Source organism: Neomonachus schauinslandi, chromosome 2, assembly GCF_002201575.2.
Source record: "Neomonachus schauinslandi chromosome 2, ASM220157v2, whole genome shotgun sequence".
Classification (NCBI taxonomy): Eukaryota; Metazoa; Chordata; class Mammalia; order Carnivora; family Phocidae; genus Neomonachus; species Neomonachus schauinslandi.
Genome location: NC_058404.1, coordinates 202,543,955 through 202,565,909, shown reverse-complemented (window position 1 = coordinate 202,565,909; position 21,955 = coordinate 202,543,955). Strand labels below are relative to the sequence as shown.

Below are 21,955 nucleotides of genomic sequence, written 5' to 3'. Positions count from 1 at the left end.
TCCCAGCCAGAGCTACCCAGTCGGGAGAGGAGAGCCCCGCTCCGGTGGCGGGGGGGAGGGGTGGGGTGGGGGGGTGGGGGTGGGGGTGGGCTCCTGGGCCTCCAGGAACTACAGGCCAGGTGCGGGCGGGCAGTAGCCTGGGGGCTTAGGTGCGGCCGGCAGGGCTGGATGCCCTGTGTCCTGGCTCTCTTGCCCCGTGGGAGCGGGGCTCTCCTCTCCCGACTGGGTAGCTCTGGCTGGGAGTGGCCAGCTGGGAGGAGCCTGGCAGAGTTGAGTGTGACCCGCCTGACTCCCCTCCCCACCCCTCACCTGCAGCTGTAGCTCCAAGGCCCGCACGTTCCGCAGGGACTCCATGGTCCCCCCGACAAGAGCTGGAACGAAGGGCAAAGAGGCAGAGGGGCAGCCCCAAGCCATCTGGGCAGAGACGGGGCCATCATGGGAACGCCCAGGCCCCGGCCCTGCCCTGGCCCCCAGGTTCCCATTATGCCGAGTCCTCATGGTCAGCTGCGCTGATGGGTCCAGCAGCCCAGCATTACCCTGTGGCTGGTTCCACTGACCACATCCCCAGCACAGGCCTGAAGGCACCTTAACTGCTCCAACCATGGTTGCCGGGGGCAAGTTTCTCTGCTGCCGACCTCACCCTCAGCCCCAGGCTCAGCCAGTGGAGGCCTGGGCAGGTGGGGCTGGGGGCAGGACTGTGCCTGGCCTCCAGCTCTGTCCAGAGGCTCTGGGGCTGGGAAGAGGAGGGAGGGCAGGGCAGCCCTGGCTGGAGCAGCGGGGCCCACCAAATGGCCCATGAATTTGCATGTGATGGTAAAGCCTGGAAGGGCAGCTCTGTGGTGCTGGTGGGTTGGCCCGGCTGTGTGGCCTCAGTCACCATGGGCCAGTTACCCTCCAGCCCTGAGAAAGGGAGCAGCCCAGGCAGGGGAGGGGTCAGCTGGCTCAGTGTTTCTTGGAGTTGGCTCGGAACTCTTTTGCCCCTTTGATCAAGAAATATTTCATTTTATCCTACTAAGTTATCTGCAATTTCGGTACAAAGATTGTGACAGAAAGACCCCCTGAAGGGGTGGGTACTGCCTTGTTCTCCCCTCCCTGGCTCTGGGATTAACCTGCCAACTCCCTGGGGACCGGTCTCTGGGTGCCTGGTGGGACAGCGGCTACCGAGGGCTGTACACCTGAGCTCTGTGGCCTCGTTTCCTTCTCTGTGCTGTGCACAGGGTCATGGCGGGGGGCAGGAGGCTGGGGTGGAGGTTGGGGCGTAAGGCTGCAGGGTAACTGGACTCCCCCGCCCCTCTGGCCTGCACATCAGGAGCCCTGCAGAGGGGCCACGGCCACACTGGGGGGCTTCAGGGGTGTCCAGGTGCTTGCTAAGGGCAGGAGGCAGGACCTTGGCCTCCCTCACCCTACTGGGGAAATACTGGCTGTGCAGGGAACCACCCTCCCGAGGGATGGAGTCCCCTCTGCAGGATGGAGTCCACACACTTAGCATCCAGTCTGCACATTTAGGATGGAGTCCCCACTGTAGGATGGAGTCCGCACTCTAGGACCAAGGGCCACAAGGCCAGCAAGTCCAGAAGGGGAGTCCCCATCATCTAAGAGCTCTGATGCTGAGGCAGACCCCACAGGGAGGACTGGGGCATGGCCAGGATGGGGTACGTCCACTCAGCCCGGGGCAGGGAAGTGGCCTGGAATTCCCACAAGGGGCAGACGCCAGCCAGCCAGGGGAGCCGCATTAGCTATCCGGGAAGTCAAAGCAGCTTTGTGCTACCCGGGCTCACTTGCAAACTCTGGAATCTGTGAATCTTCCACCTCAAATAGCAGCTCATCATGAATTTGGGCGACCAACCTGGAAGACACGGTGGTTTGGGGGGGGGGAGTCACCCTGAGATGTGACCTCTGGATCCCATGCTTTGCATGGGGCACCATGGAAGGTTGTGGCACAGGGTGCTCTAGATGATGTGACTGGGTGGGGAGTGGGAAGACCCGGGAAGACCCCTGCTGCCTGGGGTCCCCTGACTGTCACCAGGAGAGTCTCCAGGGAAGAGGGGAGCACAGGTTAGAAGTGACCCCAGCCTCTGGATCCCATCACAGGGGGCACCTGGGACATCCAGCTGGGACTGGATGTAAACGTCTTCCCACAGAGTTGAGGCCGCCAGACCTCAGCAAGTCGCTGCTTGTGAGTCTCAGGAGGGCTTAGGCTCAAGTGACAGGGCCAGCAGGTACATGCATTCTGTGGAGGGTGGGATCTGGGTTGACGTAAGTGCTTTGGGTGGATGACGCCTGCCATGAGCTGTGGCCCAGGGCAAGAGGAACGTGGCTTGTTCTGCGCACTCAGGGAGGGGAGGTGTGGTGCAGGTGACCCACAGGAAAGATGGGGGACGTCAGGGAGGGACCTGTGTGCTCTGCCCTTCGTGTGACTTGCTGTCTCCAGGACTGGGCCTTCGAGGTCAGAGGCCACATCTGGTCCTTGTCATTTTGCAGGCACTGTGTGGGAGGGAAGAGGCGGCAGGCAGAGGCTCTAGGAAGGCAGGGCTGCCCAGGAGAGGTGCGGCAGGGCCCCATGCATAGGGGTCGTGGCAAGCCCAGCTGAGAGAGAGAGCAGCTCTTCCAACCACAGGGCAGAGATGAGCGCTGCTGCCACGTTCGGGGGGCCCACGGCTTTGCTGCAGGGCTTCCTGCCGGTCCTGCGGGGAGAGGATCCGCCCGACATTCTGGGCTGCCCTCCAGAAGCCAGAGCAGGCTGGTGGCACGGCCCCCGATGGGGTCTTCGTTCCCACGGGATCTTCATTTTCAAATTGGCAGAAACTCAGAAGAGGCCCTCGTTCCTTCTTTCAGATTTAGCAGCATCAGCGTTCACACTTCTTGAAATGACTCTGTGAGTTCTGAGCCGCCGGTGTGGCAGCGACCTAAGAATAGGCCTGAGTTGTTAGTCACTTACACATTGCTCCCACAGCTGACGGCGACGTTCCCGGGCGTCCAGCTGGAAACGGGGGCACGAGACAGAAGAGGAGCAGGGACGCCGTGTGGGGCAGCTGAGTGTGCGAGTCAGACTCCGCTGCTCCCGGGGAGTGACTGCCCACTGTCCTGACGCTCCTGTGAGTGAGTGCTCCAACAGAGCCAGTCCTCCTCGGCGCCCGCCGCTGGCCTGGGCCTGTCATCTCCCTGTCACCGCCCTGCACGCTTCCCGTTTCGCCCCTCCCAGCCTTAGAGCAGGCCCGTGGCTGCCCTGCCGTCTCACAGGGTCCAGGCTCATCCGGGCCGCTCCCCACTTGGCCGAGTCTCTTGCCTCCTGGACCCCCGGCACCTTCTCTGCTCGTTTCTGAGGCCGGGAGATTGAGTGCCGCACGGTGGTGAGCAAGGCCTGGCCACGGGGCGTCCTCGGTTTGCTGCTGCATGGCGAGGTGGCCAGAGGTCAGAGGGTCCCCCTGGTGGCGAGCCAATGACCCCGTCTTCCACAGAACACCCCGCATCTTCCTGGCTATCCCTGCACCCGAGGGCAAAGGAGCAGGTGAGGGCCTTCCAGAGGCGGCCGCCGTCCAGAGCCGGGGAACCAGGCGGGTCTCCTGGTCCTCTCGGTGCCGGGGGCACAGTGTGAGCAAGAGCTGTGGCTCTGCGGCTTGGGCTGGGAGGCCCAGCGCCGGTCCAGCTCTGCCTGAGTTTGGACGTGCGTGGGCTCCGAGCCTCAGTTTCCCCTTGTCTACACTCATGGGTTAGAGCCAACCATCTCTGAAGCTTCTTTCTGACTCCAACATGTTCTGAAACCTAGAAAGGCCTTTTCACAGAGGCCCCATGTCCGAGAGGCCCAGAGGCAAGCCCTGAGTGTTGATGACTGAGCCAACAACTCGCAGCTGGAAGCTTGCCTGCCTTCTTGCTCTGGGCCCGGGGGCCGCGAGGGGAGGCTGGCCTGTGGCTGCAGGCCACGGGGGCCTGGGGGTGACTGGGTGAGGCTCTGCTCTGCTATGGACAGCCACGAGCCTCTGAGATGCGTTTCGTGCCCTCACACATGGCTCGCGGCGGCCTATTCCAAACTCGACCCAAAACTTCTCCCATTGCTCTGGGAAGGACAGAGCAGAGTCAGAAAGGCCCCAGATTCCACACTGAACTGCTTTGTGTTCTAACACAACACTACACGTTTGCCATGGGAAGCATTTTCCAAGGACGGTGAAGCCTGAGAGAAGGGCAGCTGGGTGCCAAACCCCGGAGCAGGAAACGTTCGTGCTCAGCTCTGGACTCGGTTATCTAAGAAGACCCCAAGTCCTCATGTACCATCTTCCTCTATCAATTCCACAAAACCCCAAAATGGATCAGACTTCTCTGGACTACGGTATCACAGATGCAGAACCACTGCGTGGCCTTCGGTTCCGGCCGAGGTGGTGAGTTACGCAGGCTCACGACCCCTCTTAAATGTACCCTACAGAAAGCGCATCAGGGGGCAGGACGCAGGGGTCAGGGGACTGGAGGCCCAGTATGCACTGGCATGTGTGGGGGGCGGCGGGAGCAGACGGACATGGGGGCAGGAGAAACTCTGAGAGGAAAGCATTTCCCGTTCTGCTCTTGCCTCTGTGCCCCCGGTGGCAGCAGAAGCCGGAGACGTAGCCCAGACCCCGCTGCAGGTGCCCGCGGTTACTTAAGCAGCGGATCTCAGACAGCCACCCAGCATCGCTCCTTCCCAGGCCCAGGCCGGCAGCTGCCGAGGCCCCCTCCCCATGCTGCTCCTCCCTGAGGCGGGCGGTGGGTGGGTCCGAGGCGGGGTCTGGGGCAAGGGCTGCCGAGGGCGCTGCTGGGCGGGTCTGTGGGGCTTGGGGACAGTCCCCTCCCTAGCCCTTCACTGGGATGCCACCCACACTCTCTGGCGGGGCCTTTGCCTACTGCACATTTCTGTAAAAATTGCTGGAATTGCCAAAAAAAGAGCCCAGTTTCAGACGTCAAAATGAACAGTAGGAAATCCATGAAGAAGGAGAAGCCTTTTTAAGGAAAGACGAAGGACTCAGATGCGGAAGGCAATCATGCCTGGAGAAGTAGAACAGTATCGAAGCCAAGACGAAACTGTGGCCTCCGATGGAAAAGGGTCCCGCCGTGCAGGTGACAGGTGAGCGTGACCCTTGGTCACCAGCCAGAGAAGCAGCTGCCCGGCCCTGTTGCCTGGGAAGGGCTCGTCTGCAGGGACAGGCCCCCGCCCGCCTGGGGACCACCCCCAGCGAAGCAAACAAACGTGCACGGGGCCCAAGCAGGGAGGCCCAAGCAGGAACAGAGCTTCTGGGCTGACACAGTCACTCACCTCTCCGGGCGACTTACAGGGAGCCGCCAGGAAGGGGTCCCGGGGCGCTGGAGCAGAACCCAGCCCCTGCCACCTGCACTGGCGCCAGGACCTCGGGCGGCTGCCAGACGTGGTTCTGGACCAGCAGAGCTGGACAGGGGCTCCTTGTCACCCGGCCACCCGGACGCTCTGCCACGGAGGCAGAGACAGAAACCGGAGACAGCTGTGGCCCAGAGGCAGCCGTGGTTGGGCCCTCATCTTCGAGATGCATCTGCACGCTGGCTCTGGGGGCGGGGCTGGGTGTCGGGCACACTGGGTGGTGGCAGCAACAGGCACCGGGAGTGGGGGCAGTGTGGAGTCTCCATGTCCTGACTGAGGGTCAGTGGGGTCCGCCCACCTCGGGTGGGCAGCTGCATGGGATGCCCCTTGGGCTGGGCCTGCAGGGGCTCACACACGCCTGGGGAGATGCATTTCCACACCAGCTGAACCTCGAGAGGCCTCCTCGTGCCCCCAGGCGGACGGCGCATTGCTATGGCAGCTGCTGTGAGCTGGCCCCCCGGGCACTTGGCCCAGCCCGAGCTGGGGAGGCAGGGGCTCTCCTGGGAGTGCTGAGAGGAGCTCGGGCCCAGGGGGCCCCTCTGCTTGGGGTTCACGGGAAGTGGCAGGCGTTGCTTTGCTCCTGGGAGGCATGTGTGCATGGGCCAGCCACGGTGTCGACTCACAGAACCACGGGCCTCCCACCCAAGCCCTGAGAAAGGCAGGCCCACGCGCTGGGTCAGGCCCGGGCAGGCTGGCCACTCACTCACTGACCTGGCTGTCAGGGTGGGGGAAGCGGCCACTGCAGTGAAGACGTGGATCATGGCCATCTTGCAGAGGTCTGCGGCTGAGCCTGTGGGAACAAGAAGTTCTGTTTCACGAACAATGTAAGGTCCAGGGCTCTGCAGCAGGAACTCGGCCAGCACGCTCAGCCGAGCCCCGGCTGTCTTAGTTTTCTATGCTGTGGGACGCAGGACCCCACGCCTCACAGGTTAAAACAACCCAGATCTACCATCTCATAGCTCCTGCTGAGCAAGAACCCAATCTGTGTGGCTGGGTCCTCTGCTTGGGGCCTCACAGCCTGAGATCAGTGTGTGACCCGACCAAGTCCTCATTTGGAAGCTCGACTAGGGAAGACCCACTCCTGAGTGACCCCAGGTCATTAGCAAAATTCATTTCCTTGCCACGTGTGAGTGAGGTTCCTGTGTTGCTGCTGGCTGCTAGCTGTGAGCCGTGCGTCCAGCTCCTGGAGGCTGCGCTGGGTCCTTGCTGTGGGCCCTCTGCCCAACGTGCAGTTTGCTTCTTCATGGCCAGCTGAAGGGCGCCTACTGCGGTGAATCCCGACCCTGACCCCTACATGGTCTTTCAAGGGCCTGCCTGATTAGGTCAGGCCCACTGTGGATGCAAACCCCCTTTTGCCTTGTGGCTTGACCCAACCGTGGGAATGATATCACATTCACAGGTTCTGCAGAATCTGGAATCCTGCCCGCTGCACCAGCTAACAGAGTGACCAGGCAGGGGCGTGCACTCAGCCTTCCAGCCACGTGGCCTCTTAACTTCATTGTGCTCAGCTTTCCAGTGGATCGAATGGGGTTACGATAGAGCCTCCTAGATTTTGGTAAGGATAAATCACATGTTAGGGCTGTGTTGGGCACTCTGCAAGGTGCTGGCCAGTGTAGGGGACATGCCCATTCCAGTGCCGGGCACACAGCAGGTGTCTCAGTAATGGAAAACAGACTGAAGTTCAGGTTTCATTGTGGTTTGAAATTGCTTTAGCTCTTCGTGTTTCCCAAGGTTCACGAAGTAAAGGTTGTCAGCCCATGGACTGCCTTGCGCCGCTGCAAGGCTAAGCCTTCAGTCTATGGACGTCCTTTTCCTAAGAGTGTGGCAGAAATGCTGGACATGGAAGTCTGGCCTCTGAGACTGCTGCGGTGAGGGGCTTCAGGCGGGATGGGGAGCTGCGCTGGGGTGTGGGATGTCAGGAAAAGCTCACGGAGCTGGAGAAACAAGGATGGGGAGGCGGGTGGCAAGAGAGGGGCGTGTGGGGGAAGGGGAGGCCTCAGGGAGGTGCACGCCACACAGCTGGTCTTGTTGGTTGATGGGTCAGAGGCAGAATTTTCTTGAGGGCACTGGCCACTGCTTCCCCTGGCACCTAGTGCAGCTCACACAGATTTCTGTTACGTGGATGGACTGGATGGATGGCAAGTCACTTGCTCAGAGACACACGTGTGCAGGGAGGCCATATCCACGGCAGCTGGATGTCCTGGTCGGCTTCTCACACGAAGATATCTCGTGTGCAGGTCTTTCTGCAAGGGCCCTAACATGGCTTCAGCATCACCGAGCACGTGCCTCGCACACATCTAGGGAACAGACACGTGGCTGTGGCCTGACAGCGGCCTCCTCTGTGAAAACCCACCATCTCAGGATGTGGAGGGCTGTCACTGTCCTCAGCTCCTGTCCGGCTGGTCACACTGGGAGACAGGACTCTGGAAGACTCTATACTGAACCCAGACCGATCCTAGCAATTGTTCTGTCAGCTGCCACTGAGCCTCCTGCTGTTTGAGCAACGCATGGAGGCTCTCTGAACTCAGTGCTGCCGTGTCCCCCTCTCTGCAGGACTTGCGGGGACATGATCTCCACCCTGCCGCTACTCCAAGCCACCCGCTCCCCGTGGGCTGGGGTCCCTGGCCGCTGTCCTGCCTCAGAAGCCCCCTCTGGGGGCAGGTGGTGGAATCCTGCCTTCAGGCCTCATGTCTGGGCCTCGGGGGCCTCGGTTCCCCCTTTGTGACCTATGGGGTCACCAACGGGATGACGCCTGACTCCAGGCTGCCTGGGGCCTCCCTGGGACAGCTGGTGGCCCACGGTATGTGGAGCCTGGGATTATCGCTCTCCCTCTTCACCTCTACGCATAACTATTTGAGGGCTGTGGCTAGAGATGGGAGTCTTCATAACCAGGGGCAGACAGGGTGCCGTCATGCTTTCCGGCCGCCTGCTGCTAAGGCTGCGGGATCCAGGAGAGCCTGCTGGGTCCGGAGGCCTTGCTGCAAGGTCTTACTCCTGCCAGGCATGAGGGGCATGGCAGAGAGCCCCAGGCCAAGAGTGCAGGGACTGAGCTCCAGGTCTCGCCCTAGTCCTGGCTAGAGAAACTCCGAAAGCCTCAGTTCCCTATGCGGAGGTCCAGGATAGTGTTGCCTGGGGGAAAGACCACCATGTCCTGAGCACCTGCTGAGCGCCAAGTGCTACTTCACTCGAGCCTCCTGTGTAACTACCAGTGAGTACAGAAGCAGGGACTAGCATCCGGATAATCTGGGGGGTGTCATTCAGCCCTGCAGCTGCTGAGAACCCACGGCAGGCGGCCCCAGGCGCTCTGCGTACCTTGCACAACGAAGTTCACGGCCTGCCGCTCTGCTTGCGCCCGGAGCTGCTGGTCTTGTGCGTGGACCCTCGGCAGCGGTCTCCTCCTGCCCATGATGGATGCCACATAGCCTGGGTCACGTGAAGGAGAAGAGGACACGAGGCAGAAATAAACAGGCTGTGCGGCGCCCTGGTGCTCACCTAGCCTCTGTGGGCACGGCCTCCCCCACATGGGGTCCAGGGGCCCTGGCAGGACCCCTCCTCACTGCAGTGCTGAGCGCAGCGGGGAGCTCTGCCCACGGGCCTCCCGGTCTATCTCGGGGCGAGTGGGTTCTGAGGTGGGGAAGCAGGGCAGCTTCCTGGCGGCTCTGCTTTCTGACTTCTGGCTGCAGTCATAGCTGACAGAGGACAGGGAGGGCAGTTTACAAAGGCTGTTAAGGGCTACTTGTGGGGCTCCGGTACAGAAGTAATTCTGAACCATGTGGCAGCTGGGATAGGGAGAAAGGCATTAATCCCTAGTCTACTCAAGGAGGGAGGGGCCCCATTCTCACACATTCTCACATAATTTTGCGGTCCTCTTTTTTTCTTTTTCTTTTTCTTTTTTTTTTTTTTTAAAGATTTTATTCATTTATTTGACAGAGACAGAGATAGCGAGAGCAGGAACACAAGCAGCGGGAGGGGGAGAGGGAGAAGCAGGCTTCCCCCCGAGGAGGGAGCCCGATGTGGGACTCGATCCCAGGACCCTGGGATCATGACCCGAGCCGAAGGCAGACGCTTAACGACTGAGCCACCCAGGCGCCCTCTTTTTCTTTTTTTAAGTAGGCTCCACACTCTATGGGGCCCAACACGGGGCTCCATCTCAGGACCCCGAGATCGCCACCTGAGATGCTCAACCGCCTGCCCCAAGGTCCTCCTGAAGAAAACGAACACAGGGGCGCCTGGGTGGCTCAGTCGTTAAGCGTCTGCCTTCAGCTCAGGTCATGATCCTGGGGTCCTGGGATTGAGCCCTGCGTCAGGCTCCCCACTCGGTGGGAGGCCGCTTCTCCCTCTCCCTCTGCTGCTCCCCCTGCTTGTGTTCCCTCTCTCGCTGTGTCTCTCTCTGTCAAATAAATAAATAAAATCTTTAAAAAGAAAAGAAAAGAAAAGAAAACGAACACAAACATGCCGTGTTGGGTGAGTATACTCCTGACCTGTGTTTTATTGGGTGTTGGTGAGATTAAATTCTCCACTCAGGATTTCACACATCTGAGGGTTGGAAGAATTTCCCACATACATCATAATTACAAAAATGACAATGTATGGAGCACCCGCTGTTTGCCAGGCAGTGATATAAAGCCTCCTCATAGTGACGGGCGGTGAGGACAGGGAGAGAGCCCTACTGCTCACGGCAGCCTGGCAGATCTGCCTCGTGTGCCTGCTCCGGCCCCAGCAGGGTCAGGCGTGCCTACACAGAGAGCTCACGCCCACACCTGGGGGCCTGACCCCCCTCTAGTCAGCAGTCCATGTCGCCTCCTTGGTGTCTCTTGCCTGTGCTCTCCGTCCATCCCACCTCAGACGCTGGGCAGAGGCCCTGTCCCTTCAGACGGCTCCCCCGGGCAGTGGCTCTGACTTCCACCTCCCCTGCCAATCTATCTCCCACGCTCCTGGACTGATCTGTGCAAAGTGAACCCCCAATCTATCTCCCACGCTCCTGGACTGATCTGTGCAAAGTGAACCCCAGCTTCTTCCCGTGGCTTGTGGTGTGCCATGTAGGGTCTGGGCCACTGGCCTCCTCTCTGGCCTCCGGGCTGCCCCATCCACCTGCCCACCCCAGCACCGCTCCAGGCTCTCCTGGCCTTTCCTGTGGTGGCTCAGATGTCACCCCCAGGGAGGCTGGGGCACACGGTGCTCTCCAGGGGCCTCCCTCCTCCTCTCTCTGCACTGGCATCCTGCCGGCTCCTCGCGCCCCTGCGGTGCCATCTTTCGGACACTGCATGTACTTGCTTACTCGTGGGTTGTTGTGGCTCTTGGACGGTGGCCGTGGGGCAGCGAGGAGCTCGTATCACTGCCTGACCCTCAACCAATGTGTGTGGAAGATTTTAATGATCATTCGAGGATCTTTCTGCCCAGAAGTGTCCCAGTGGGTTGACGGGCATGCACACCCCACGTACGGCCCTTCAAGAGTTGAGTGCGAGGAAGGGAGGCAGAGGTGGGGAGCGGGGAGCATGGTGGCTCCAGGCTGGAGCTGCCTGGGGGTGGGCCTGCTACCACCTGTTAGCTGTGTGAACTTGAGAAGCTACTTAACGTCTTGGTGACTCAGTTTCCCCATCTGTAAAATGGGCAAGGATACCACCCTCGTGGAGAACTGCGGTGAGGCTTCCACGAGTTACTCTACGGAAAGCCACTGACAGCGTGCGGGCACCTTCACTGCTTCTGTCTACAGCGATTCTGACTCCATACTCTATCACTCTTCTAACATTTCAAAGTGGGTAGTCTTATTTTTCCCTTCGGTGAGGGTGCCGGTGGCCAAGGCGGAGGCTCACCTCCCAGGTCCAGGGAGCTCGCTGGGAACGGGAGCAGTTTGCTGGCTTTCTTGTGCCCCACACCGAGGCTGCAGGGAGCTGGGCGCTGAGTGCAGGCAGGGTCCACGGGGACCCCACCTGGCGCTGCTGCCTGGGCACACGGTCAGGCCAGGAGGCCCCTCGGGAGGGCCCGCCGGGGGCTCCAGAGACGAAGGTGGCCAGTGGGGCCTGGCAGAGCTGGGACAGCCGGGAGCCCGAGGGAGCGCAGCACAGCTGTTAGGAAGGCTGAGTCGCTGGTGCTGCTTCTCCTTCCCTACAGCGTGAGGGAGCACCCCTCTGCCCCTTTCCCTGCTTCATGATTCCTGCTCCCGCTCATCTCTCTCCTTCCCCTACTTCATTTCACGTGCTGCTCTTTTCCAAACATCTAGGGTTGACTACAACCCATTTATGTTCACAAATTTCTTTCTTTCTTTTTAAAAATATGCTGTTAAACTATTCCTGTACTTCTAAGTGAAGGATCGGCGTGGCCGTGCCCCACAGTTTTCACGGGACAGTCCTCACTCTCATTTATTTCTAAGATGTTTGTAATGTTCTTGGGATGCCTTCTGATTCTAAATCATTGAGGAGTGTGATCCGTTTCCAAACAGGTAGATGGACGGACCGCATTCCATTGTGGTCACATGACATGTTCTAGTTGATAGTCTTTGAAATTTGTGACCACACTGTGGTGAAATTTTGTAAATATACCACGTGCTTTTCGTAAAAACATACGTTCTCCACTTTTAGGTGCAGGGTTGTGTCTCTAGCTGCCCATCTACCATTTTCTGACGCAAGATTCCCTCAAGCAGACCCTGGCTCTGGACCCTTCTCACCCTGGAGCCTAGGGTCCCATTTTCCACTCACCCCATCCCCTCCCATCTGCCCACCACCCCCCACGGAGCAGGGCCAGGAGACCAGGGGCAGCTGCAGGTCATCAGGGAGGGGAAGGGGGGCCTGCAAAGGCTTTGGCTGTGTCTGGCTCACCTGTCTGGTGACACTGGGCAATGGTTGTTTGGACAAAGTCCTTGATTTTCTTGTACTTCTGCAAAAAACTCTCCAAAAACCGGGCAGCCTCCTGCACAGTAACTCCAAGGCAAGCAGCAAGCCGCTCCTTCCCTGTGTGGACAGAAACACTCAAGATCAGAGGCAAGCTCACACCTGCGGGGGCCACGAGCCATGCTGCCCGGCAGCGGCCACCACACACAAAAGTGAACCCACAGAAGGGCCCTTGGAAGACACTGTGAGTCCAGGGTCTATCTCTTCTGATCAGTCAGGATAGTGTTGGTTTTGGCTTTCCAGCTGAGTTCTCGGTGCTGCTCGGCCTAGACTGGTGCCCGTTAAACATTTACTCACTCAACAATACCGGCCGAGTGCCTGGCAGGCATGGAGGTAAAGCTGCAGTAAAGTCCCTCAGCCTGTCCAGAGAGAGAGCTAACTCCAGAACTAGGGAACACTGGAGAGGGGCACAGAGGAAAAGAGGAAGGGAACGTTCCATTGCCAAATCATGAGAAAATGTACTTAGGAGCTGCCATCCTTGAAATTTTCATTTTGAGACCAACACTTCTGGTCCAGACCGATACTTGTTTCCTAGAGAATGAGTTTTTTTACAGCAGGATCTCTGGTCAGGATAGCACCCGGAGTCCCATTGCAGCCTGTGGGGAGCAGATGCTGAGGCCGCACAGACCTGGGTCTGAGTCCAGCTCTGTCACCCACGGGCGGCTCCGTGTGGACTTGGGGAAGTTGTGTGACCTGCGATCAACCCTGTTTCTTCACCTATGACTCAAGAACATGAGTCCTTACTCCAGGGTTGTTAAGGGGACACCTCTGGAGGAAAGGGACTTATTGAGCTCAGATCCAATCTTCTCTTTAGCCAGGCCGCCCCTAGCCCGAGTCAGCTGATGCTTTCAGGGGTCTGGACAGAAACTGTTCATATCTTGGGAGAGTGAAGGGGCAGATGTTTTCTTCCACTGCTTGGCTATGGAGAGTGGGAAAGGCTGTGCTCCCCAAAGTCTCTCCCGGCAGAGAGAGCTCTTGGAGCCCTCTGTCCTTGCTCTCACCAAGCTTGCCAGACTATCCCACGTCATTTGGACAGAAACAAAAGAACTCCACTTTCTCTATTAGAGCTTATTGAAGACCATGTGATAGCTTCATGAATATAGTCCACTGAAACAATCCATCTCTAAGGCTTTCTTTCTAGGACATTCCAATCCCTACCCCTCTGCTACGTCACTCTAGTGGAAACCTCCATCGACTTTCAGAAAGGAATCAGATGACGGCTAGACACCCCTGGCACGTCTGGCTTAGTGGAACCCTGCGTCTGCTCCGCTAAGTTCTTTCTCATGTCTAACTACTGTTAAGCTGAGTCAGTGAACTTTTTATTTCTAACATTGTAGTTTTCAGTTTTAGAATTTCCATTTGGTTCTTTTTATTTTCTGGGATTTCCTATTTTTTCATTCATTACGAGCATGTTTTCCTTTACATCCTTCAGCATAGTTATAATAATGGCTTTAAAATCCTTTTCTGCTAATTTCAACATCTGGGTCATCTCAGGATTTGCTTCTATGATGGCCTTTTCTTTAGAGTATGGATCAAATTATCCTATTTCTTCATATGTTTAGTAATTTTGGATTAAATCCTGGATATTGTGAATGAAATGTTGTAGACACCCCAGATTCTATTATGTTTTTTTTTCAGGAGTATTGATTTTTTTTTTTAAGGAGGCAGTTAATGTGGCTAAAGTCAAACTTTGAAATTTGCCCCTGTGCAGTGGGAAGCAACTGAAATCTCAGTTCAGCCCTTTTAGCCTTAGCTGGGCTGTCTGAAGTCTGCCTACTTATGCATAGTCAGGGGTCAGCCAGAGGTTTGGGCAGAGTTCATACCCAGAATCTAGTGTTCTTTGGCTTCTTTGTCTCTCTTTTTTTCTGAGCTTTTCCCCTCACTTTTCAGATTCTCTGGTTGCTTCAAACTCTGTCCTCTGTTTCTTCAGGCAAGTGAGACTATGGATTTCTGTTGGACTGTTAACCACCCATCACACTGTCCGAGGTCACCCTGAATCATTCCTCCCAAAGGTCACTTTTCAGTACCTTTCGGGAGTTGTTTATTATATTTTTTCCGTAATTTATAGGTGATACCTGTGGGAGAGGAGTCTGCTGGGACCTGCTTGGCCATTGCTCAAGTCACACTCCTCCTTCTCAGTATGTGTGGCCCAGAAAGGATTCCTTTCCTGTACTGGGTAGAGATGTTGGGAGATCAGAAGGGCAGCGGTTGGCCAAGGTCCTGCACGTGAAGAAGCCTGTTTACCAGAGGAACAAAAAATGCAGTGACTGCAAAGGAAGAAGATGGAGACTGGGAAAGAGATGGAGGGTCTGGACAGTTCTCTGATTCCTGCTCCCGCGCCCTTCCCGTGGGCCTGTCACACTCAAGCACTCAAGCAGGATGGCTGTTGATGCCATGAGGGCCTGTGTTCCATGCTTCACAGAGACTGGCCCCTTTCATACAACTGTCCTCCATGCTTTGGTTCACTTGATGGGGTTTCTGCTCTTTGAGATGTAATCGCAGACAGGCTTGTCCCCCTGAGAGCAAGCACCCCCCTGGTGGGAGCACAACCAGTCCTAATCTCTGAAATCCTAGATGAGTGCGGGATGTGACTCTTCCCACAGACAGCGAATTATGTCATGTGCTTGTGAGCTGCATCTTTAGCTTTAGGAAGACTGTCTTCACTCCCTTTTCTCCAAGTGCTCTTTGGTCCCTCTCATTTTTGCTAATAGTTTCTCCCTCTTGTCTGTGGCTCTGGGGCCTAGTGAGTGCCTGGCACGTCGTGGCCTCCAGGAGTGCTGGCTGGTCTGACCAGAGCAGCCCCGACTAACTCTCCGCATCCTTCAGAACCGGCAGCCTGCCCCACCTCTCCCGGTTCTACCTGGCACCAACGACTCTGGGGCACTTGTCACTCAGCGCTGTCCTCCCGGGCCCGCTTATGCATTTCTGGGGACAAATGTCAGCCCCTAGGAACAACGGTGCCTGCTGATCGAATGTGATTGGACGTGGAGGCAAACTTAAATGCTGAACACCTTGAGGAGAATCAAGGATTAAATGGACTCCAGGAGCAGTGGGAGCTCAGAGCAAGACCCGAGGGCGTCAGGAGGGGCCTCAGAGGGGCCATGAGCAGGACTGGGCTAGGGTGCATTGTTAGTTGGCAGGTAGCTGACGGAGGGGCAGTGAGCCGGTGGTCACCCCTTTGGGCGAGACCCCTGGGGAACGGCGGCTCTGTGGTCACCACCATTCTGGCAGGGATGGCCCTCCCGGCAGAATCTGGGGGAGGGGTGGGGACCAGGCTGCCCCACCCGTGGGCTGCAGCAGGGCCGCACAGATGTGAAGTCCCTCTCAAGCACCTTCTCTGCTCATGTCACAGTCCTGCTTCTCCTCAGCTGTCTCTCACTGTGGTCCTCACGCCAATCGCGCTGACCCAGGAGGTGCCCCTAGCACTCAGAGTAGCAGCTTCCAGACCCCCAGTGAAAACACATCATCGCAACCACGACAGCCAGCTGGTGGGAGGTGTTTGTGCTGCGTTCCCAGAGGGCCCCCAGCAGCCCAGGAGACCCGACGGGTTCGTCCGCAGGGAGGACAGCACAGCCGGGTGCCGACACCATGGTAATCTGCCGTGGAGCTGGCCGGGGACAGCGGGAACAGCAGAAACGGAGGCTCGGGGTGGGAACCGTGTCACCATCAGGGCTAAAAGCAGCCAAATGACTCTTTTCACCAACATCACGGCTGATGACTCACTGCTTATTTACCAAGTGGAGCTCTTTTCCTTTCCGGCAAAAATAAAGTGCATACTCCAGAAGGTGCCAAACCGACAGAAGTGAAGACGGACTTGGGTGCATTCTGCGTGGAGCTGCGCTGAGTGCCCCTCACACTCCCGCCCATCGCTCGCTCGCAGCTCCAGCCAAGGTGGCGGCCCCACCACCGCACACAGATGCCCATCGCTTGGTGCTGTATCCGGGTCCCAGAGCGGCGGCCGACACCAAAGATGAGAGTCAGCTGGTGCCAGGCACCACTCCAACAAGCCAGCTCCTCACCGACTGGGAGGTGACTAGGGCACAGAGGTGGAGGGTCCTGCAGAAGGTCACTGATCCAGGAAGGACAGAATTAGGACTCCAGCCCGGGCTGCCTGCCAGGAAGCGGGGGCAACATTCTGCCCGCAGATTCTGGAGCGAGGATGCGAGGCACCAAGATGTACTATAATTTGGTGGCAGGCTGCCCCTCCCCGACAGTGACCCAGGAAGGTTCGGGAGCACAGCAGAGGGAGGCCGAGCAGAGGAGCCAGACCAAGCCAGTCTGAGTCATCCCACTGTCACCCACTGAGTTCAATTCTTTCAAACAAAGTTTCTTAGCCTGTTTCCCAAAAACCGTACACAAAATGTTTTCACAAGTAGGGTCAAAAGACTACGCAGTTTGAGAATTTGTTCGGTAAGTATTTATTGTGCACCTGCTGTGTGCCTGGCCACGGGCAGAGCCAGCAGAGTTGCTTTGTGGGGCTCCTCGGGCTGGGAGAGTGGGCGGCGCTCCGGGGGAAGCAGGGTGCTTCCTGGAGGAGGAGGTCGAGCCGGGCACTGCACCAGGGACCCAAGCTTGGAAGGGAGAAGACTCTAAAGTGGCCTCTGGGGTCCTGCCCCCTGGGCTTCACGCCCTGGCGTGACCCTCCCCTGGGGGGTGGGCAGACCTGCCTCTAAGCAGCGGCACAGCGACCGTCACGGAGGTACTGACTCGGGATCGTGTAATGAGTGTGCAGCACCGTCCTGCTGGCTCTGAAGAACACAGCCACTGTGCGGGGGCTCTGCCTACACTGGGGGCCCCACGTGGCAAGACCTGAGGGCTGCTGACGTGCTCCCTGCTGGAGCTGCCAGTGAGACCACAGCCCTGGAGGCCGACGGACACCCATCATGAATATGTTACCCGGAAACGGGTTGCTGATACAGTGGTCAAGGATGGCCAAGAAGGGGACAGCAGAGCCAAGAGGAAGGCGTGAGGGTAAGCTCTGTGGACTGGGGGAGGGCCTGGGCTGGGAGCCGGGCTGGCCGGTGGGAGGCGCCTTCCAGACCCGTCCTACGCAAGTCGCTCACTCCCCGGCACCACGGTCACATTGCCGAAGTACAAGGTGGTTCTTACAGATAATTGACGACACGCCTGCCCCGATGTTCTTGAGCTGGAAGCCCCTCCCCTTTTGCTGCCTTTCCTTGACTGAACGAATGGTCTCCGTGGCAGGGAGATGAATTCTCCTCAGTGTCTTTGCACAGGACTTGCTGCTCAAACAGGACTGATCCAAAGAAGACGGTCTGCACAGCCAGATGGGCCCTTCCTTCAGGAGGGGCTGGCTGGCCTACAGCCCCTTCTCACCCTCTCCCTTGCTGTCCTGAGGGGACGTGAGGTCCCACTGGTTCAGCATGACGTAGAGTGAGAAAAGAGTTTAAACAGAATTTAATAAGCCACGGGCAGGAAGTTGGAGGGAGAGGAAGGGAGGCCTGCTCGGCCTCAGGCCCTGGGTGGTGGGGTGGAGGTCAGGTTAGGATGGGGTCCCCACGAGCATCTCAAAGCCCAGAAGTGGCCCCCAGCACAGCTGTGTGATGTAGGGGTGGGGCTACACGGTCGGGCTTCAGCCCTGCAGCATCCCTCCTGGCTGGGCAACCATGGTCTACAGTCACTTTTGCGCCTCTGTCTTCTCAGCCGGCCAGGCGCTAAGGGAGCTGATGGTGGTCTGACTGGTTTCTGGTGCATCACAGATGTCATCAGGGTTTTGTAAATGACACTCACAAACTCACAGAAGTGAGCTCTGGGGGCCAAGAATGATGTCCCTAAGGCACAGCCACACTTAAACACAGACACAGGACAAGAGCCAGCTCCATCGGGCCTACAGGTGACGACACCGAGACTGGCCTGCAGCCTACCTGCTCCGTAGACCGCCGAGTACACCACCTTCTTGGTCTGCTCTCTGTCTGCATGTGTCACACGCTCTGGGGCAATGTCCTTCCTGTGTGGAAAGGTGGCATGTGGTCAGGCCCATCAGTGGCCTGTCTGCAGAGGGGGCCGCGTGAGCCCAAGCCGCTTGCCACCCGTCATAGCTCTTTCTCTGCAGGCTCTTAACCATTTCAAACCTGTCCATGGGGAGGGGGAATTCAGCACCTGCACATCTGGCTCGGCACGGTTCTCCGCACAGAGGCTGACGCTGAGGCCTAGCATGTGCAAGCTGGCCACATTCCCAGGTGTCGCACACCAAAAACCAAAAGTGCTTCCACCAAAGGAGTACAAGCCAACTTGAGGAAAGCCTGCTCCTGGGGCCAGGGGGCCGGGGCCTAGGAGCCCAGTGGATGCCTCTGACGGCCGAGGAGGATGGATGAGCAGCCTCAGCCTTGCCTTGCAGAGATGGAGGGGCTGGTGGGCGAGCCCGTCCTGCGGGTGCAGGAACCGCCGCGGTCTGCAGAGGGTAAAGCTGACATGTCGGAGCAGGCCAGGGGCTGGTGGGCGCCTGGAGCCACTCCTCCCTGCCGGCCGCCCGCATGCAGCCTTCCAGCTCAGGTGTACAGGGATCTCTGACAGAGCAGGCGCTTCAGATTGAGGAGGAGGGAAATAGAAAGGGAAAAGGGAACCTGTCCCAATCTTTGTGGGTCGGCTCCGCTCTGGGCTGTGGGCAGCGCTGCCAGAGCCTTCACTTCCAGCTGACACTGGGCCTAGACACCAGCCCCAAGCGAGCCTGGGGTCTTTTTGGGTCTTTTCCGAGTGTGTGAGCTGCCCCGGGCATGCACATGGCTCTCTAAATTTTCTGCTGTTCATAGGCAGCCTTGAGTGCCCAAGCAGCTCTTCTTCTTCTTCTTTTTTTTTTAAGATTGATTTATTTATTCTAGAGGGAGGGAGAGAGAGAGTGTGTGTGCACGAGTGGGAGGGGCAGAGGGAGAGGGAGAGAGAATCTCCAGCAGACTCCCTGCTGAGTGTGGAGCCTGACGTGGGGCTCGATCCCACCACCTGGAGATCACGACCGGAGCTGAAATCAAGAGTAGGACGTTCCACTGACTGGACCACCCCAGCACCTGGTCCCCAAGTTCTCCCCAGCTGTTCCCCGCAAGCTTTCAGTGCTCGGTTATTTGCCTGGCCTGTCATCCTGTGCTTCAAGCAGCTGCATGCTGTTCACCTCACTATGTTCTCCAGCAGTGCCCCCACTTGTCTGCCCCAAGTGCGTTCTGAGTTAGGAGAGACGATGCCTGTTGTCAGTCTGCTGTGAGAACAGACTAGATGCTGATCTTTGCACACAAGGTCTGCTTGCTCCCTCTGAAGCCAGGCACCTGGGTCCCACACGGGGGTGCGCCAAGGGCAAATGCCACAAAGCTCTTCCACGGTCTGCAGTTGCCTTTTTCTTGACTCAGCAATTCCTTGGTTGCTGTAAACTGTTGACTGTTTTTCAGAGTTCTGACAAAGTTGGTTCTGACAGTTTTTGCTTGATTTTTTGATGTTTCTGCTGGGGGTACAGAACCTCAGAGACGCCTACTTTACCATGTTCACTGGCGTCTAAGAGCTCACTAATTTTTACCACGTGATTTCTAAGTACCAATGTATCCTTTGTGCTTTTTCCACTGTGTTAAGATATTTTGCCCACTTGTTTATCTCACCCTTGAACCTGATATCATTAACAGCTTTATTTAGATGAGAAGCAAAAAGCCAACATGCATTCATGCTCAGAACAAATATGTGTCAACTCCTAGGTCACCGTCCCCCCTCCCTCCCTTTATTTGGGAAATCCTACAGGTGCTCCAAGCCTGCTCAGCAAAGACACTGCTGAAAAACTTGCTGGGACTGGCTTTCCTTGTTTCTTGCCCAGCCCCATCTGTGACAAGGGCTCAGACAGACCCTCGGATGGCAGCTGCAGGGAGGGAAGAAGGGAGCGTTTTGGAGCAGGGCGCCCACAACCAAGCACATAGGTGGACCTCTCCTCAGTGCTGTAGAGTCAGGAGTTGTCTGACAAAGCAGCATTAAACTCTCCCAGAACCTGCTTCTTCCCAAAGTGTGACAAGATCCAAACAGCATAATCAATCAATAGATATTATGGACATAGAAAGAAACCATGCTCTGGTAACAGAATATACTTTCTTCCTGAGCACATACAGGCACTCACAATAACCCATCATCCATTAGGACACACAGAGAACATCAAAAGGTTGCACAAAGCAGAAATATTAAGATAACATTCTGATCACAGTGCAAGAAAACTAAAAATTAAAAGCAAAGCCCCTCCCCCCAAAACAGAACAAAACAAAAAAAACAAACCAAATCTCATCTACCTAGAAATAAAACAAAAAACACTTCTTTCAGATGACTTTTGGGTGAAGAAAAATACAAACAGAAATTATATAACTTCTACTGAAAGCACTGTATGTCAGACCCAGTGGATTATATTTAAAGCAGTGAGGAAATTTTGTAGCCCTAAACACTTACATAAATAACAGTGAAAGAATGAAAGGACAGTTGGCCCTTGAACAGCACAGGGTTTAGGGGTGCAGATCCCTGCACAGTCAAAAACCCATGTTTAACTTTTGACTGCCCCAAAACTTACCTACTTATAGCCTCCTGTTGACAGGAAGCCTTACCCATGACATAAACAGTCGATCAACACACATTCCACATGTTATGTGTATCATATACTGTATTTTTACAATAGAGTAAGTCACAGAAAAGAAAATGTTATTAAGGAAATCATAAAGCAAGGAAAAACTAAAGAATTATCACAGATAGACGAGACTAAAGAGACATAAAACTAAATGCAATGTGGGATCTTGGACCAGGAAAAGTATATTAATGGAAACACTATTGAAATTCTAATAAAATCTTTTAGTTATTTATTAGTATTAAAAAAAAAAGAAAATCATGGGGCGCCTGGGTGGCTCAGTCGTTAAGCGTCTGCCTTCGGCTCAGGTCATGGTCCCAGGGTCCTGGGATCGAGCCCCGCATCGGGCTCCCTGCTCCGCGGGAAGCCTGCTTCTCCCTCTCCCACTCCCCCTGCTTGTATTTCCTCTCTCGCTGTGTCTCTCTCTGTCAAATAAATAAATAAAATCTTTAAAAAAAAAAAAAAAGAAAATCATAAGGAAGAGAAAATACATCTACAGTACTGTCCTGAAGCAAAAAAGTCCTTGTGTAAGTGGACCCATGCAGTTCATACCCGTGTTGTTCATGAGTCAACTGTACATAAACTAGGTTTTCAACTCAGAAAATAAGAAAAAGAACAACAAAGCAAATCAAAAGAACACACAGGAGGGAAATAATAAAGCTAGAATAAAGATGGGAACAGAAATTGATGAAGTAGAGAACAGCAAAACACTAGATCAAATTAATAAATAAAAATCCTGGTTCCTGTAAAAAATAGAATAGACAAATCATTAGGTGGTTTAATCAAAAGGGAACAAGCACAGATATACAAAATAAGAAACAATAAAGGAAGGGAACTAAACATATGCAAGAAGTTAAAAAAATCTTTTTTTTTTTTTTAAGATTTTATTTATTTATTTGAGAGAGAGAATGAGAGAGAGAGAGCACATGAGAGGGGGGAGGGTCAGAGGGAGAAGCAGACTCCCTGCCGAGTAGGGAGCCCGATGCGGGACTCGATCCCGGGTCTCCAGGATCATGACCTGAGCCGAAGGCAGTTGCTTAACCAACTGAGCCACCCAGGCGCCCAGAAGTTAAAAAAATCTTAAAAAGTTATTTTGCAGAACTCTATGCAAATAAATTTAAA

The 21,955-nt window shown here is 56.2% G+C and overlaps 1 protein-coding gene across 1 annotated transcript in view; it reads right to left on the bottom strand.

Moving 5' to 3' along the window:
• The window catches only part of POLN (DNA polymerase nu), a 169,001-nt gene that overhangs the window by 48,541 nt on the left and 98,505 nt on the right, over window positions 1-21,955 (bottom strand). Inside the window, 6 exon segments of the mRNA XM_044913117.1 lie at window positions 310-371; window positions 1,779-1,846; window positions 6,068-6,146; window positions 8,669-8,779; window positions 12,172-12,303; window positions 18,129-18,211. Coding sequence (XP_044769052.1) covers window positions 310-371; window positions 1,779-1,846; window positions 6,068-6,146; window positions 8,669-8,779; window positions 12,172-12,303; window positions 18,129-18,211 — 535 coding nt within the window.